The sequence below is a fragment of the Haemaphysalis longicornis genome, unplaced genomic scaffold (assembly GCF_048455015.1).
Source record: "Haemaphysalis longicornis isolate Haplotype H1 unplaced genomic scaffold, Haemaphysalis longicornis Haplotype H1 scaffold_3, whole genome shotgun sequence".
Classification (NCBI taxonomy): Eukaryota; Metazoa; Arthropoda; class Arachnida; order Ixodida; family Ixodidae; genus Haemaphysalis; species Haemaphysalis longicornis.
Genome location: NW_027526335.1, coordinates 187635523 through 187653658, shown reverse-complemented (window position 1 = coordinate 187653658; position 18136 = coordinate 187635523). Strand labels below are relative to the sequence as shown.

Here is an 18136-nt window from a genome sequence, read left to right as displayed (position 1 = left end):
CAAGGTGGAAAGATCTGACAGTATATTTTTGAGAATAACCATTTCGCTAAAGTATTATGTCTCTTTTATATTGCGTTGATATGGCGTGCTTCGACAAATTTCGTCGAAGCCAGGTTTTTTCTTCTACTTAGTATCTTGATTTCTTGAAACCGGGGTTCACAACCGCAAGCATGACGATAAGAAGGGGAATGTGCGCCCTGACACTTTGTAATCGTTACTTCATGTTCTCTGGCTCAAGAGTTAACGCAGCAGGTGCCCGCCCAATCATCGCCTCCTGTATCCGGACCCGCCAACCAAGCCCTCTCCTTCTACTCTGGCCACTTTCCCTCAATCAGTAGCCTTCCCAGCGCTTCATTCATGTGACCAGTTGAGCTTGGGGCGACGCGTGGTGGAGAGCGGCAGCGTTGGCAAAACACGCTCCGCCGCGGCTCTGAGCTTTCTAGCGCTGCCGTGAGCACCATTTCTTTGACAACCTCTAACATCGGTTGCCTTGGCAACAAGGCACAAACCGCTCTAGAAGTCAGTTATGGTTGCGTGATCCCGGTTCAGCTCGGGGCCCCACTTCGCGACATGTGGGCACTGCAAGCGTACCACTCACTCCCATTGGGAAGTGCGCGAAGCGTTTGACATTGTAAAAATACAGGAGGCGATGGCCCTCTATGCAAGGCCTTTCGGGTTTTCTTCGCAGTGACGCCGCTTTACCCATCACCGCTGCTTCGGTCCTCCTCGCCACAATTTACACAATTTGTGCAAAGGGCTGATAACAGCGCTAGCACGGTTATCAGCAGTAGCGCTTTGAAGTCAATTTGGGTCGGAATCGTGTCGATCGCTATGAGGAACAACAACGGGAATAGGATACGATGCGCGAATGGCCGCAAAAACAACAGAAAGCCGCTGCTGCAGGACGTGCAGACACCACCGTTTTAGCATGAAGTTTCACCTTGTAGAGTAGCTGTGAATCTCTCCCGGCTGAGAAGCGACTTCCATGAATGGAATGCAGACGTAAGCCTGTAATTCTTGTAGAGCTAGAAAGGCTTTCTAGGCTACATTTTCATAACCGTCTTTTAAGTTGAGCCGTGCACATACCCTGCTGCCGGTTTATGCGTTCACGGGTCATAGAAGGGGTTGTTGGAGGGAGGGTGCGTGCGCACGCAGCTAGACCGCATGGGAGTGAGGCACCGATGATATGTTTGTTGTGCTGGTGTAAGGTATATACGGGGACGCATCATGGCCCAAAGCGACCTGGGTGGCCTCCTCTCTCGTCGAGCAGTTTGGGTTGGTGTGTTACACCGACAGGGAGAGGTCTACGACGCTTAAGGGAAGCGAACGGCGCCTTGTTTGTCCGCCAGACTAGAGCTCGAGTTTCTCCAAGTTCCATTAATCTGATTGGCGAGGAGCTATGCTCCATCTGAACTTACGAAGCAACGTGTTTTGTGTGGCGCACCTCTTGGACTTGGAGGGCACTTAGACTTGAACTTGGATTGGGTCTTGGAGCATTCCTTGGAGGGGAAGAGCACAGGGTGTTTTAGCAACGTATTGGCCAAAGCGACGACTACACTGCCTGAGAAAGGAGGCCAGCAGGGAGAATTGGATCTAGCAGTACAAGATGCGAGTGACTTACCTAGTTATCTCGCAATTGGAGTTATAAAGCCTACCCGCATTCCTCCTTGAATTCATTTTAATTTTTGGAACTAAATGGCAATGCGTTCAAATATTAGTGTGCACCCACGCGTGTTACAATGCACTCCCAAGTATGTGAGATGTGGCCTTTCAATCTAGACCTATTTTTTGCGGAGCGCAAGCTTTATTATGCTTCTGCAGGGAAGTTTTGTATAAGGGCAATACGCCCTCGAGTAAAAATCTGCATCTATTCCGAGAGTTGTAAACTAATGCGCTGCATTCTTCAACGCTTGTCGACATTGTGAATGCTCCCGCAGGAGTTGGCTGAAGTGCATCATTGTCGTCTTTTTGCCAGTGATGTACTTCAACACTGTTATAGCGGTTACGTGAATTTAGCCATTTATGTGTTTTTCCTGCGATGCAATGCAATTGCACAGTTGGCGCATTGTTGAAATTGTTTAATTCGTTTTACTAGCGTTCTTCCCTGGCTTTCTATTTTACTCTGATTTTTTTTCGAGGAGATGTATAGGGCTCATAGTTTCGATTTGAGCCATTCATCATTGGTTTATTTTTCTGTTTTCTTTATTTATTGCTTTTAAAAATTCTCGCGGACAAAGTATCTTCATTTATGCTATTATAACGATTACATACATTACTTCCGCCAGTTATGCATTTCTGCGGAAATGCAGGCCGCTATATACGGTTCTGAAAGGAGGTAACTCGGCAAAGAAGGCTGCGCATTACATTTCATTACACATCATCTCTAAAATAATTCAATGCTGAGTGTGAGAAGCTAGAAATATACATAGCGTTAACTGTTTGTTTTTGCTTTTGATGCACCTTTGACTATCTTGTTCAACAGTGCTGCTGTTTTTCAGAATATTGCATCCTAAAAAAATAAGAAAATCTCCTTTCCTTCACCTGCGCGTTGACATACGTAAGCGGCTTGCGGGCGCACACGAACGCACGTGCGTACGCACGTACGCACGCACAAAGACACGCATAGCGTGCAGGAGCACAATCATGCAGGTAGGCACGGACGGGCGCACGCACAGAAAAACGCACACACACTAATCTATATGTTGCCCGGGGTAAGGTATTGCAAAATCAGGGCAAAACATGGCACTCCGACTATGAATCTTATACAGGTGACGTACTATGAGCAAAACTTACAAATATATTGCGCAGAAGACGAGAGACACAGACAACTAGACACACACAGCGCCGTGTGTGTCTACTTGTCTGTGTCTCTCGTCTTCTGCGCTATATTTGTAAGTTATGAACCAACAAGCCCAAATTTCCACGGTACTATGAGCAAGCACGCCTATGTTCACCAAGTTATAATTCATTATTAGCGTAATTTTACCAGCGAAGCTGTTGTTGCTGCCCGTAGTGTGTGGTGTGCGGCATCATAAAAAAACTGGGACGTAGTTATTCCCGCTGTTAACCGCGCAAGTGAGCATCCGTCTTACGAGGATCGGCCGGCGTCGTCCAGGCTTGCACGTGGCGTTCGGAAAAATGCCAAGAAACTGTCCACCTGCATTTGTGCTACAAAGGGGGAGCACAAAACAGTTCGCGCTACAGTTGTACACTTGGCTAAGCCCGTTTCCGCCGCCTGTAGCGCACGCTAGCGCGTTTCACTTTGCGAGGAATGTGAAAGCTTGCTGCAAAACAATCCGGGCCCACCAGTCATGCATCAAGATAGATTTGAGGATGACTACTACTACCACAGTGAAAAGCGACGACAGAACATATAAATAGTATTTTCGACCCCAGTGCAATTCGTGGTGGTGTGTCCTTCCATGTTCGCATAGAAAGAAATCCTCCTGCTTCGCCATATGGTGCAGGCCTTGCGCGACTCAGTGCAAGTTTTGCGAATAGTATTTTACTTGGAAACAACATTTTTACGAGACCTTTTTAAACGGAGTTGCGAAGTTGTTACAGTCTTCTGGAGCACGTGGATAAAAACTTCGATGGACAGACAAGATTTTACGCGGATAAAAACCGTACTGTTAGCTAAACTGAAAAGTTTGGATTACGCAATCCTTCCTTTTTTTGATTCCTAACACTTTCTAGTTTTCCTCATTTCAGGAGAAAAAACTTACTTCAACTCTTGTATCCGGCGTACTGGTAAGCTAATATTCATCATAGTGACGTTACGACAACTGCTTTTGCCAGATGATGCGCTTAGTGTTTCATTTTTTAATGACAACAAGCAAGCGCATAGAAAAAAAAAGGAAACTGTTTGTGGTAAAGGCCTTGTCTGGCGATGGGAGTGACTCGAAAAAAAAAAACTGCGGTAAAAAGTTAGCAGTTTGTTTTCCTTGGGCGAGATGAACGTGTGAATGAATCAACTAAGGTACGAATGTAAAAATTGTGACTGCATTATATTTTTCACATTGCAATAACCAGAAAAGTGGGCAGTTCTCTACTCCTTTTTGATGCTTTTGCGTTTCGTGAGCATTTTATATATGCTAGACTCGCCCAATACCGGACCTTCATTTGGCCAGCTGGCTGAGCCGGCGGAGGCCGCGCTAGTCTTTTCGAATTTGCGATAACGCACGCGGCGCGGAACGTTCACCGAGGTCGACACTTTTGCTTCCACTACCAAATGACGAGGTGCAGTTGTCCGGGTAGAAGCCGCTGAGAAGCGCAGGGCCAGCTCCGCAATAAGGCTTCTTCTTCACTGTACTGTTAAGGAGGCTTGTGACCATCACTGCGTTTCGGATGCGTGTCTAATAGAAGTTCTCCCGTCTTTAATGAAATGGGCTTTCACCAGGTCATGAACGCCTTATTTCAGAAGGCATTGTCTGAAGAGGCTGCAAAATGCGATATTTTTTACTTACCAGCTCTTTCAGATGACCCGAACCTCATAAACAACAATTCTGACACAGGCGTAACAAACTTCGCAAAGATTGCGCATCTTCCAAACCAACAGCGTGTGGTAGTAAGCATGGATCTTACTACCACACCACAAAATGCGATGTAGTTTGTACGCGTCTGCATTACTTTCAAAGCAGAAACAAAGGCGAAAACTAGGCTGTTAACTTCTATGTTGTTGATTGAACATAAGTGACGTTGAACCATAAATACACCTGCGCCTAAAAAGCATGTTTTTGCTGTGCATCAACTCACCGCATGAAGCTCATGTTTAAAATAAATTTACACATCAAATAACGCAGCCGAGGTGTTTAAAGCCACCGAAAACTCAACCATTTCCACACTACATGCAAACTGCCAGGAGGACCCGTGCACGAAGTGTTTTTAAGTAACGTAAAGGAATTGTCATAACTAGCGCATGCATTGAAGTCGCAGAAAAAAAATTCAAGAGTAACTTCAGTGACGTTTTCATAAATATGAGAACCCTTAACCTAACCCTACAATAGCAATAAAGCCCTGCCACGCAGTTCAGGAATCCTGATTCTGGTGTAATGTAAGCGTAGATTACCAAAGTCTGGAACTAAGATTACAGCAACATGGATTGTAGGCGGGCCAGTTGGTACATATTTCTGAGATTAACAGCGCGAAAGAACGTGACAACAGCGGAGTAGACAAACACAGCGCTGTGTTTGTCTACTCCCCTGTTGTTCCGATCTTTCGCGCTGTTAATCTCAGAAATAAGATTACAGGATCACAAAACTATTCATGGCAAAATGACACAAAAGTCCTATAATAACGGAGATTACGTCGATAACCAAACTTTCTGTGAGAACCACCGAGGACAATTTTCTCACAACAAATACCACTCTGTTTTTTACTTAATGAAATATTAAATCAAAACAAATAATAAATTATTATCAAAAATAAATACTTGTAAATATGATGTCTGTATTTTTTATCCCTTTGTTACAAAATAGTGTGCAGCATGAGTAGAATAGTTTTGTATGTTTTTCTTCATTTTCCTTAGGAGCCCCAATATCAAAAAAGGTGTACACGACTAACGGATTCAAATTCCTCCAAGAACGTAGATAAACGTGGTTTAAAAGCCGCCAATTGCTCTATCCATCTTCACGACTCGAGCCAAACAAAGAATCCGTGACTCTACAGCCACAGTAGTCAGCTAGAGCAGAGGACAGAGTTCACGAGTAGCGAAAATAATATTTCCACATGTACGACAACTAAACTACAGTGTATGTAAAATAGCCTGTTCACTCGGCGCACCAGGTTTTACGGGGCGACGAATGGGCCCGAAGAGCAGTTTGCGAGGTGGTCGTGCGAGCCGCTTTACTCACCCTGATGCGGCAACTCAGCCCCCACAAAAGTTTGACACCCTCAATTCATAGAAAGCCATAACAGCCTAACAGAAATGTAACAGTTGCAAATTCCTATCAGCCCAATGCGCGCGCTCAACGCTGCAGATGTCAAACCAACACCCACGCGAAAGCAGTGGCCTAAAGTCTCTTCCATCCAGAAATATTCTGAGGTATTTACAATCACCCCCGCTACTATATATACTCATACCTCTATCATAATATTTGGAAATACCGAGCATGACCCCCTTATGCCCCCACACAACAAATCACATACACCACTGGTTGACTCTGATGCGTAGCTCCGATAACGTAATCCAACGCGTTTTACCGATATGGACAAAGAAACCTCCAGTATCCAAGATGATCTTCCTGACTAACATGGCAGAGGGAGCCTGAAGCTGTCTACTTCTGGGCAAATAAAATTTGTTCTCTATCTTGCTCTCTCCGGTAGCAGCCATGCCCTGTAATTCTTTAAAATTACAATAGATCTCCATGTGATGAAGGACCCCGCTAGACACTTGCGCCAGACCATATGAAGCGAGAACATCGGGTGTGGAATGTCGCACAGATGTATTTCAGCCAAGCGGTAATTCGACAGGAATAGGAAAAGACGAGCCCCGAAGGAGAAGGTACACGGGAGAAAACAAAAAAAATCTACACAGACACGGGAGACTTAGAATTCGCCGACAAGTCTCACTCTCCGTGGAAGTCACTGGTCTCACCACGACTGATGGCCGTCAACCACATTATCCACTTATGTCGTGAAAGGAGAGCTGAAGGGATCAGAGCAAGATCTCGAGCGCGTAGTGCGACGACTCGGGCCTACGCCGCGAGGTGTGACCGTTGCCCTATGGAGGTTACAATGCGGACTCGTGAGAAAGTTCTGCCGTGATGCGCTGGTCGCGTTCAAGGCACCCCACGTCAGGCCTTAGGAGTTCTGCGAGCTTTCGTGTCTCGACTCGGGCTTACACCGTGAGCCACCTTTACGACTCAATCAGAATGGCCAGACCTTCACGCAAGCGGGCACGAGCCGCCAGAACAGGCTCCGTACACTTCAATAACGTAGATCTCAAGTTCAGGTCTCCGGAACCCGGTACACCACGCACCACGCTCGCCTTGATGCGATTCCGGAAAAAAAAAAAACAAGCTTGAGCCACGCCGTTCTCCTGTTCCCTTTTTCAGTTAAGGCAGATATCAGGTTTGTCTTCGCGTCATCAACCCCAGACCATGACGCTTGGTCAGAGCAGTCCAGCTCACTTCAGTTTAGCTGAGCTTCTGAAGTTTAGTGGCTGTGCTCTCTTGTCACCGCGGTGGACATTATTGGATATGCTTTCCCGGAAGTCGATGGGGCAGTGACCGCAAACCCCTGGGAATGCTCTGCAAGGCTTATGTCGAAGGCCTGCTGTGGTACCGCCTACAAGTTTGGGAGCAGCTTTCGCGCTTATGTCAAAATAAGCTGTAAGCAGCTCGAAAAGAATGGCTGCGCATCTGCTAACGTCTATGCAAATGTCGTCTAAAGAGGATTAATCTATGGCTGCCCCTGGCACGCAGCTGCCTTTCTTGTCTCATACGCCCAGCTCTAGCCCTGCTCTGTTCTAGAGCCACAATAGCGAAGATCTCTCGCCATCCATGTTGCAATTTTGCTGTTAAAACGTCTTTTTCAAGGCGTGTTTATTTGCTGTCACAAAAATTAACCACGCGTACTTTTATGAAAGCAAAACTGCAAATATAAGTTATTTCTTTTCATTTTTTTTTATTTTATCCTCCTAAAGGTCCCCGGGGGGATATTAAATATGTAGTGGGGTTACAAACACATACAAACATGCGGTGAGTAGGCCTGAAAAATGGCTTTCGCTGCTCTGGATAAATGTTGGAAAGGTGATTGCTGTAATCAGGTGAGGGAAGTCATTTCAGTCCTGTGATGACCGAATCAAAAATGCGGCAGCAAAGTTAGCCGTGCGGGAACATTAATTGGAAACTTCAAAGACATAGCCAATGGGATAGGAACTGCGAAACGATAGGAACATGTAAGGTTATATTGCAAGGGGACTGTGAAATAGTTTATGAAACAAGAAAATGGAAGCAATGCGTCTGTGGGAAAACAGAGGTGACAAGCCAACTTGTAATCAGGCATATGGGGAATGAATGAATCTAGTTGCGCGGTGTTGAATGGATTCGCGGGCGTGTTGTGGGCTCCATGTTGACGACGCATATTCGAGCTCGCTTCATACAAGGGACTGATAAGCTAGTAGTTTTATATGTTGAGGTGCCTCACAAAGGTGAAGCTTTAGGAAACTGATAGTACGATTAGCAGCTGCGGTGATAATCTGGTTATGCTCAGTTGATTGGGGTCACAGCACAAAGTTAGGCCAAGGCATTTGTATGAATGCACCAGTTAACCACGCGTGTTAGAAATTATGTAGGAAGTAGTGAGCCAGTTATGGCTGCCCTGAAAGGAAATAAGTTTACATTTGGTAGGATTAGATTCCGTGTGCCAGTGTTCACACCAACGCTTTACTTGGTTGACATCCTGTTTGAAATAAGCCTTGTAAGTATTTTCTTCTCTGAACAACTTTAAAAATATGACGCACATTTCTACATTTAACAGGCTGGAAATATTTTGTCAACATACATATGTCAATCATGACATCTTCCAACTTACGCCGGGTGGAAGAAGTGATGAACAGGCAGGCACGAAAATACGCATACAGGCACAACAAACTTTTCACGTTTCAGTAGCGCAAGAAACACTGTCATCATTAGAGATTTTCTGAAACTTCCTGTTGCGGAAGGCTCATATATTTCGCGGCATTGCTAGTTTAACTGTCTTCAGCATGCTTGTAAATACTATACTACTTAAACCAAACATTTTGGCCAATCTGTATGTCTGTCTGTTCATGAAGTAAGAACTCCAGCCAAAAGCCAAAGAAAGTCGTCCAAAAAAGGTTTATATTGAGGCAAAACGTTTCGAAATCTGAGGAGGCCGTTCAGACGCACAAAAATCCCTAAGCAAAATGAAGACAGTCATATTTGAGGTAAAACATCAATGCAAAACTGGTATTCTAAGTGTTGTTTTAATTATAAATAAACATTGGTGTATATTTAAAATAGAAAATAAAAGAATACGCGTTGAGAAGAAATACTTCTACACAGAATTACAAACACAGCAGGCGACGAGCCTGGACCACGTGGTAGCGTCACGAGTTCAAAACTAACAAATTGTTCCAGAGATGGTCCGCGAGCAATGTAACGGGAACAATTTAATTATTTATCTATTTAAGTAATTATTTGTCTATTTTTCGTTTTTAGTCACTGCGGTTTCGTAACTAGATCTTAGTAAGGTGGGTTACATCTTTGTAACGTGTACATAGCATGACACAGAATTATGCAGAAACATAGTCGGTTGCAGGTAATAGCAAAAAACACATACAACAACAACAATCAAAGCAAGTGCGACTCGAATAAGAATAATGAGCTTAGTGAAACAATATCATTCCTCAGGTCATTCCAGTGTACAATGGTAGGTGTGAAAAAAGAATATTTAAAACAGTTATGTCGCGGAACAAGTGGTGTAATCATGAGGGAGTGCCGTTTTCTGGTAGGTCCCCAGGTGGTCAAAATTAATCCGGAGCCCTCCACTACGGCGCGCCTCATCGCCTGCGTTGCGTTGGCGCGTTAAACTCTACAATCAATCAATCAAATCAAGTTTTCTGGTAGCATAACGTGAAGAATAGGATAAAATGTGCGAAGTATCTATACGGTAGTGCCCTTTGACTAACTGAAAAAGACATTTTAAGCCACAGATGCGATTTATCTCGGAAACTGATTGGAACCAACATCTCTTTAGTAGTTCTGTAATGAAGGAGCGACCATATGAGTTATATATACATTGAACTGCTTTCTTTTGTCTCATTTCTAATTTTTCTGTATAATGCATAGAGAAATGGTCCCAAATGACAGCTGCGTACTTCATTATTGGGCGAATTATTGAACTCTAGGCAAGAAGGCGTGGATCGGGTGTGGCAGATTTTAACGAACGCCGTAAGAAAAAAATTGACCACATCTTTCCGCGGGGGCAAATCATGGGGTGATGCGACGCATCTGGGCGGTGCTTGTGACGGTTGCGCCGACCATCGCGGTAGCAGACCTGTTAGTCTCCATTCAAATCATCGGTGGCCATCGGATGTCATCGGAGCGGCGGCGGTGGAGCGACTGAGCGGAGCGGTGCAGTTATCGCGTTTATATGTACCGCGCGTTGACAGTGAGGGAAATGAGAGAGAGTAGCGCGTGCGCATGTGTTAACCGAGCGCTAGCGCGCGCTGACGCACAGCTGGCATGGCGAGGGGAGCAAGTGCTTACGCAAGACGGCGCTGCGGTGAGAGCGGCGTTAACCCGCAGCTGGCGTGGCGAGGAGAATGGGGGAGAGGCGTGTGGATGGACGCCCGATGCATGCATGGAGGGCCAAGGCGAGTTAAAGAGTTGCGTCGCATCTAAAAAGTTTCCCAAGACATTTTGCGCTTACTACATCAATATGCTTCGTCCAAGAGAGGTCATTTGAAATCCAAAAACCGACCTAGATATTTGGACTTCTGTACCTCTCAAAGCAAAACGTTGTTTTCTTTGTGACAAAGCAAAAGCGGTCGCTTTTTGGATTTGCTTCAACAGATATCGCCAACGCTTATCATGGGAGCAGGGGAACCGGAGGGGAAGAGCATGGCAATGCGTACGCGAAAGTGAAGGGAAAATTTACGGGCAGAAGCGGTGGAAGCCCATAGTCTTTCGACGAAATTTGCAGCGGAGTGAGCAGATGCGGAGACAATTGTTTTCCCTTTATGCTTGATTCGTGGCTGCTGTGCCTTGTAAGCGTAGTTGCACACCTGATTCCGCAAAGCAATGCGAGCTCCCTGCTTTCTTTTTATCCGGCTAATCATCTGTCCTTTGTTGCAGTGTTTTGTAAAGAACGGCCTCCAAGGTGCCCGTGACGAGGACATTAAGGACCTCATTTGCGATGTAACTGGTGCAATTGACGACGCTGGAGGCGTGGAGGCCGTCCTTCTCGGCAGTGTTATTCGAGACATCAGTAATGAGATATGTGAGTTTGCCTCGATCACTATAGTGCCGCAAATGTGCGTTACGTTTCTTTCGTCGCATTTTTTTCTTGTAATGCTCCGGACAGCGCAACCGGGTGAAGCTTGACGATAATTTACTACCATGGGCAAGGTAGACAAGCAAAGTGGACGAAGGTAGACAACAATTTATGAATTTGTTTGTACCTTAAAAATGAACACCTGCCAGGTATTCCTTTTTACGGTAAAAACAAATATTTCAAAACTACTACACGACAAGACCAAAATTCTCAACACCTTCAGGTGTGACAGTTCTTCTGCCTGAGGTTTCCTTGCACTAGAGTGCACTAGAAGGGAAGGGTGTGTCTTTCGGGGCCAGTTAAAGGGGTTCCGGTTGCGATGAAAATTTCGTCTGAGGAACTCTCGTTGAAAGAAGTACCCCTGGCGGCTGGTGCTTAACAATAGCTTTCAGAAGTTTTGTTTGTTACATTAATCCTTGTTTATTGCCCTAAATAGTTTTATAACTCTGATTCATGATATTGAGTTATAAAGTTTGATATAAAGTTTGATTCATGATATAAAGTGACCCACCAGTGGGCCATTGGGTATACCCCTCAGATGCGTCGTGACCCACCTTAGGGACACGCGGCTATGCCGCTTTTTTTTCGCACCAACGAGATGGCGCTGGCACCGTTGCAGCGGGCGTTTGGCGCGTTTATTTGAAAGATTCAAAGCTATTTTCCGGCTTTTTCGCGTTAATCCATGTTTAAATTCAAAGTGCTGGCCCCAAGAAAACACGTGAAATTGTTTTCTGTGATAAAAGTATTTATTAGGCAGATAAAATTTCAAATTTAGTTGGAATATTTACCATGTTCTGAAGTTCCTTTCCTCAGTGCTGCGCTTTCCTTTGCGCCCGTAAAAGTCACGAGACTGCATTAGGCGAGCTGAAAAGTTTTGGAGCAGCAGGGAAAACTCATACACTTAGTCCAACGGCACGTATTTGACAAAGTGTGGGTAAAGTTTGCAAGCAAGACAATGGAGGAACGTGCCACCAGTCGGCTACTTAGAAACAATAGCGCCACCGCATGTCCAACCAATACACAATATATATTAGTTGCAATTTCGAACTTCAGCTGGCAGCACAGCATGGAGACCTCTCATGGGTGAGTCCCCGCTGGTTCACGCGCACACAGCACAAAAACATTTTTATTCGGTGCGTTGTGGGTCACCGGTGGGTCATAGCCTTTAACATCAGACAAGTATTCTTCTGGGCGTGTGCATCCTGATGCAACAAAATCATACATCTGCGTTCAAATGTCATAACGTTATCGCAGCCGCAAGGAGATAAATGAACGGAACTTCATAGCCGCATACGTGGAGCGCAGGGAGCGCAGGCCATGACCGACCGGTGACGCGCGACGCAGGTAACTTGTTGGAGCCTCTGCTCCGTACAATTATTTTAATCGCAAAAGAGACCTGCGCTCTCTATTGGTTTTTCCCCCGCAGGACACACCTTACCTTCTAGTACACTGTACTTGCACTGTGATACGCCTTAAGTTGGGTATTATTAAGCACAGGCGGACTACCATTCTCACAATGGCTTCTAAAATGTTTCAAGGGGTGTGAGGGGGGACAAGACACTGACTGATCGAGATAATGATTTGGGCTTTCTATTAAGCAGAGTGGTTCTATAGACTATAGTTTTTAAGTTTTTTTCACAGAGGTCGGCTTTAGGTTTTCAAACGAACTTTTAATAATTCACCTTTTCTTTTGAGGAATACCTTGTTGTGCACTTCGAACACATGTGGGGCTCCGCAAATGTGCAGCCCGCGGCGGCAGCTTGTTTCTGGGAAGGTGACGTCATGAAGCGAGGGAGGTGGAAGGACAATGAGGGCCAGCGTAGCTGCGGCACGGGTTTCTTTCCGCCTGCTCCTCGATGACTTCGGGTTGCGCGACGGGAAAATCGAGGCAGCCTCTTCGCATTCGCACGAGGTGCACCATGTGCACTCTGGGGGGACCGAAGATGAAGCCTGTTTAGCGGAAGATCAATGGTAGGCTTACTGCGGCAAGACCGGTCTTGTTTCCGGGATCAACTTGTGGTTTGTCCTCGTGAACCACAAGACCATCCGGTATCCGCACCCAACCCCTAAAGCGCAAGAGTGCTGTCCAGCGGAGCCGTTTCGTCTTCTTCAGATTTGGTGTCGTCGTGGGATTATAGTTTAAGGCCGCCTATGTGTATGGTTAGCGTGTAAAGCCTGCTTAGGGTAGGATATTTCGTCGTGGCCACACCAAGGATAGGTTCCGAAGGGTTCTATTCAGTCGCTCTATACAGTCCGTGCTGGCAGACAGTAAGCCTATTGGATGTTTGTATATCCTTTAAAGCATAGTTTTGTAGCCCTCCACCCCTTGCTTACTTTCGTTTTTTGAGTGTTTGTGTATGTATACCCTAGCCTTGGCTGCCTCGGGCGCACGTGTTACCTCTGTATTGCACCGCACACTGTGTTCCTGACGGAACGGGTGCCTATGTTCGCGTAAGAGTTTTTTCTGTAAGTATTGTCCTTTCTTCTTTAGTCTTGCGTCCCATGGCTGTGTATTAAACTTTCTGTCTATTCAGTCTGTATTCGAGCACATGTGTACCTCTCTGCCTCCAGAAACATTTGCGAACATCCACACGCACGGGGCGACCGACATTGCGAAATAATAAATAACTATTGTCAGGCCTCTTGTTGGTTGAAGCGGCCAAGGTGGCGTGACTCATGTTCTGACAAAATACGGCCGGTTGAAACCATCCTGTCCAGCTAATAACAATGTCGTCCTCCCGCTCTTGTATGCTTACAAGAATCGTCCCGTTGCAATGCCAGGTAAAGTAGTAAAGCACTTCTTTGGGCCAGTTGGTGCTCGTTGAAGGCAACACAAACGGGAATGCAAAACGGCAGCTGTAGCCTTCCGATTATTTTGCGCGGCGAAGCTGTTCTCGGTATTGTTGGTTCATGTTTCTGTGATCGCGGAAGCCCATATACTACATACGACGGCTTTTCGGTTTTCTAGCCAGTTATCGGAAGCCTTCCCGCAGAGACTTCACATATGCTGGCGGTATTCTTTGTCCTGACTTGCAGCTGAAGCGATGACAATGATGCTGGGCGCATGTGCACTGATCGATGATCAACACCGCATTTTGGGGCTCTTTGCAGGCAGAAATCTGACTATCGTGCCTTCATCCCAGCCCTTTTGACCTTTTGACACTTTGACCTTTTGCACCTACCAAGAAGGTATTATGTTCCATCGCTAATAACGTTTCGCTGTTTTAAACTGAAGCCTTTTACCTCTACCCCCCAAGTGTTCTGTCGCGACCGTTGGTATAAACAGATAACTCCCGCGAACAAATAAAAAAAGTTTACTGGCACCGCCACGAATCGTACCTGAAACGAATATGGAAAAGGAGCGAGAGCCCATTGTCTTACCGATGGAGCTACGAGACCACGCGGAGACGGGGTAGACAGACGGTGCACCCACTGAGAACATCTGCGGGTTTACCCCCAGCGTTTTCGCTGAATGCCACGTGATAGCGCCACGCGATCTTTCGCATCGCTTAACACCCCGGCCGCGCCGTGTGTAGCGGCTGTGTGTGGGCCTTGCGCATGCACTAAAAGTTAGCAAAGATTTATTGACGCTCACACCAACGCATGACACCTGGCTTCTTTTCCGTTCATGCCGGAGCCTACCGAGGCGACGAGATCTGTGGACGGGACAGAAGAGACGTGTGATCGTCTAATACCGCGTTTGATCTTCCTTTCATTTTTGGTATCAAAGAATATCTGTTGGAAGCATTAAGGGTGTGGTTAAGTGCATTTCACTTGTATCGCGTTTCACTCTTTGTAGATACTCGTGTGTGAATGAAGAGACGTCGCATGGGTACTCGTTGTGGGTTTTGTTAACAGGTTCGCTTTCAATTACCTTTACAGGGTGGATTGGCTTACATTTTACACTCTCAAGAAAACAAACGGAGGTGCATCTCAGGTGCAACTATCACTAACGACCGCAAGAGGAGTTGAATAAATTCTTCTCCTGCAAAATATTTGCGCATGCATGTAGCAGTGCTGCGGTTAGAATCGTAGAGGGAAGATGTCAAACTAACAGTGGTCGTCTCGTAGCTTGCATTTAGGTGATTCCCACCACCTGAAGCGTTATGCAGTGCAATAACACGATACAGTGGCATAATAAACATAATTACGAAGAGCAATCAATATAATACTGTATGGTTGAAACCACGTTCTGAATACTTAAGTAGATATTTTTTTTGCAATAGACATTTTTGGGTTTTGCCGGCTCCTACAAAAGTAGCTGTGAAGTTCTGTTGGCTATCGATTGTCGAAGGACCCAGCAAACAGTCAAGAAAAAGTAATAAAAATTGGCTATTGCTTTTGCAGGTGCGCAGAAAGCCTGGAATCATGCGTTGAGATATTTAGCCTTCTACTGATTTTTATGCTGACTTCTGTAATCAAGGTTCAATAAACACTAACTGCTACAAAACCATCCTGCAGTCTCATCAATTATCTGAAGCCAAAAGCTACAAATAAATAACATCTATTAAGATTTATCTTCGTGCATCTTATGTGTCTTCTACCGCAGAATCAAGACCTTTCCGATTGTACTTTTAATTGCTCCTATCGGTACACTGCACCAACCCTATCTAAACCACCGATTTCTTTAATTAACAACTCTGCCAAACTAACTGTCTTACGTTTTCACCGCTTCTAGTCCATCACTCGGTTTAGCAGTGGTTAGTTACCGCGGTACGTGCCGAGCCATCTTTTTACCCCTGAGAGTGACGACGCAAAACTACGTTAAAAGCCAATTTTAAGGAACTGACCGGCAGCTAATAGCAAGGACAAGAGATATGACTGGTTCGGCTCTGCACACTACCATCTTTGTGCTGACCGCTGTTCCCGTTTGGTCTCCAGTGAACAACCCCGATTAATCTATACTAAAGCCCATCTCCTCCCTTGCAACCGTGATATTTGGTAATGGAGCCGGGTATCACTACCCTGGGAATAACTGGCGAGTTTCGATGGCACAGGTGGCTTGCCGCTCTACCTACAGACAGAGCAGGCATGCCTGACGATCAAGTGACTAAGGCTGCTGCTCCAGCAAGGTCAGCGCCTTCCCTCACGTTAAAAAATTTGATGTTTTTGGGGAAAACGTAAGAGGGCGAAGGAGATTCGCTATGTTTTTGGGGAAAACGTAAGAGGGCGTAGGAGATTCGCTAGACATTACACAAGGTTCAGAAAGTATAACCGCTAGAACTTGGCATTGCAGCACGTCAACGTGGTCGTCTCCCTCGCTTGAATTACGCTCCTCTTGTACGAAAGCACTAGGAAATCTTGGCCACGTAGGACAACTTTTCATGGAGATCAATAAATGTTTCGGGGATTCAGCCGCTAGAAAGAAAAAAGGCTGAAGAAAGCCACGGTTGAATGAGCCAATGTTTCTCAAGCTGTGAAGCTTGGAGAACCAGTGAATCTACCTCGAGGAGAAGGTGGCTCACATGCACAAGAAAATCGCTCAGGGCGCCCATGTAGTTTTTATAAGGAAGCAAACCTTGGTCCGCTTTGGGCGTGATTCGTTACTGCAAGGCATTCGAGGCACTAAAAATGCGGCACATTTTACCATAGTTCGGTCGTCTAACAAAGCACCCAGCTTATGAGGTCGATTTACCGAGGAAGCTGTCCACCGCGACTTGCCTTGTCACAATTTTCTCAGTCCAGTACGCCCCATCTTCCATCAGTACGCATTGCAAGGTCACCAGAAGAGCCTCCAATGCATTCGCATGAGCAAAGTTACACGCGTCAGACCACTACTTTTTCAGATCAGTGCTTGCTGCCCCGCCTTCCAGTCCCCGTTCTGGACGTTTGCATTGCCTAAAAATGTACCCGTGTGCCCAGCAGCTGCTGGCTACAGATGACCTCAGCCGGAAGATTTCGCGTCCTACCACCTCACGGTTGCTATAACTTTGGCCTCCCCGGACACATAGTCCGATTCCGTCACCATCGCACCCGCCCTAAAAACAGTTGTACTAAGCTACAATTTCTACCGGTCAAGCCGAACGAGCAACAAGAAACGAGCCCTACAGCATCGTTTCTCTCCTATGTAGGCGCCAATTCCGACCACCCTCAGCGCCACCTACGGGAGTTGCGGCCACTGGAAAAGTAGCCGCTGCAACCATTGGGGTAAGGTTGCAGTGCTGCGCTTTTACCAGTTCCCACAGCGGTAATACAAGAGAGTTTTAGCATATCGTTGTCGTGTGAATTCACATTACGGTTTAGTGTGTTACTGGTATCCGGTGCTTTTGCTTTTCGGTGGGAACGGTAGGACGTGTTTGACGTTCTATCATACCGTTTTCAGTTTCCGCATTTGGACTTCCCGCGGCCAAATGCGGAAAGTGGCGGCATCTGGCGAATTAGCCTCCAATTATTAGGACAGAACGTTTGTGCTCATAAATATGCCCTTTGCTTAAAATAGCTTCAAGCTGTGAATTTTTAGGTTAGGTTTTCACCACACAATTACTGAGGCCCGCCGCCAATGCGGCTTTAAGTTGAAGCTCGTCCAGGAGCTCCGAGTTACCACCCTCGAATAAAGACCTTGTACGCTTGGAAGGAATCTTGCCGTCAGTTTATAATTGATGTTGAGCCTGATTTTCTTTCGGAGTGACATTTTCACCAGTCTCTTTACCGTCCAAGCAAGAGGAAATCACCTCTTTTTTGCGTACAAAGGGGGTGGGCGAGGGGGCGAGCACGCGCAGAAAGGATTTACGCACTGACCGATTACACGTTAGTTGGGCTGGTGGGAGATTTAAACATGAAAGTCCCACGGCGCAGTGCGACCAGCCTGTGGTGCTCCGTCATGTGTGTTTCTCAGACAGCAAAATGCCTACGATGACGGGAAGGAAACGCTCATCGCCATGTTTCTTTGCAAGAATACACCTGTCCGTGTGCATCGCCTGTTGTATGCTTAATCACATCCCTGACCACTTCTGAGATCTTCACTGGGCACTCTATCATCACCACCAGGTTACCACCGGCCACTACTGTCCCAAACACTGGCTGGCGCTTAGCTCTGATAATTTTGGATATCCGAGCGACCGCTTGTTTTTGCCTGGTAAATTGCTGATTTCCCTTAGTTAACCTTTGTTATATCTGT

The 18136-nt window shown here is 46.1% G+C and overlaps 1 protein-coding gene across 3 annotated transcripts in view; it reads left to right on the top strand.

Moving 5' to 3' along the window:
- The window catches only part of LOC144175884 (uncharacterized), a 48905-nt gene extending 33433 nt beyond the window's left edge, over window positions 1-15472 (top strand). Inside the window, exons 8-11 of one of the 3 annotated variants that reach the window (XM_077704939.1) lie at window positions 3712-3750; window positions 10821-10965; window positions 14131-14208; window positions 15367-15472. In XM_077704939.1, the coding sequence (XP_077561065.1) occupies window positions 3712-3750; window positions 10821-10965; window positions 14131-14171 (225 nt within the window). In that variant the 3' untranslated portion in view covers window positions 14172-14208; window positions 15367-15472. Of the gene's footprint in view, window positions 1-3711; window positions 3751-10820; window positions 10966-14130; window positions 14209-14901; window positions 15326-15366 lie in introns of those variants that run through there. The other 2 variants (XM_077704940.1, XM_077704941.1) reach the window with 2 other exon arrangements.
- The last annotated feature ends 2664 nt before the right edge of the window (window positions 15473-18136 follow it).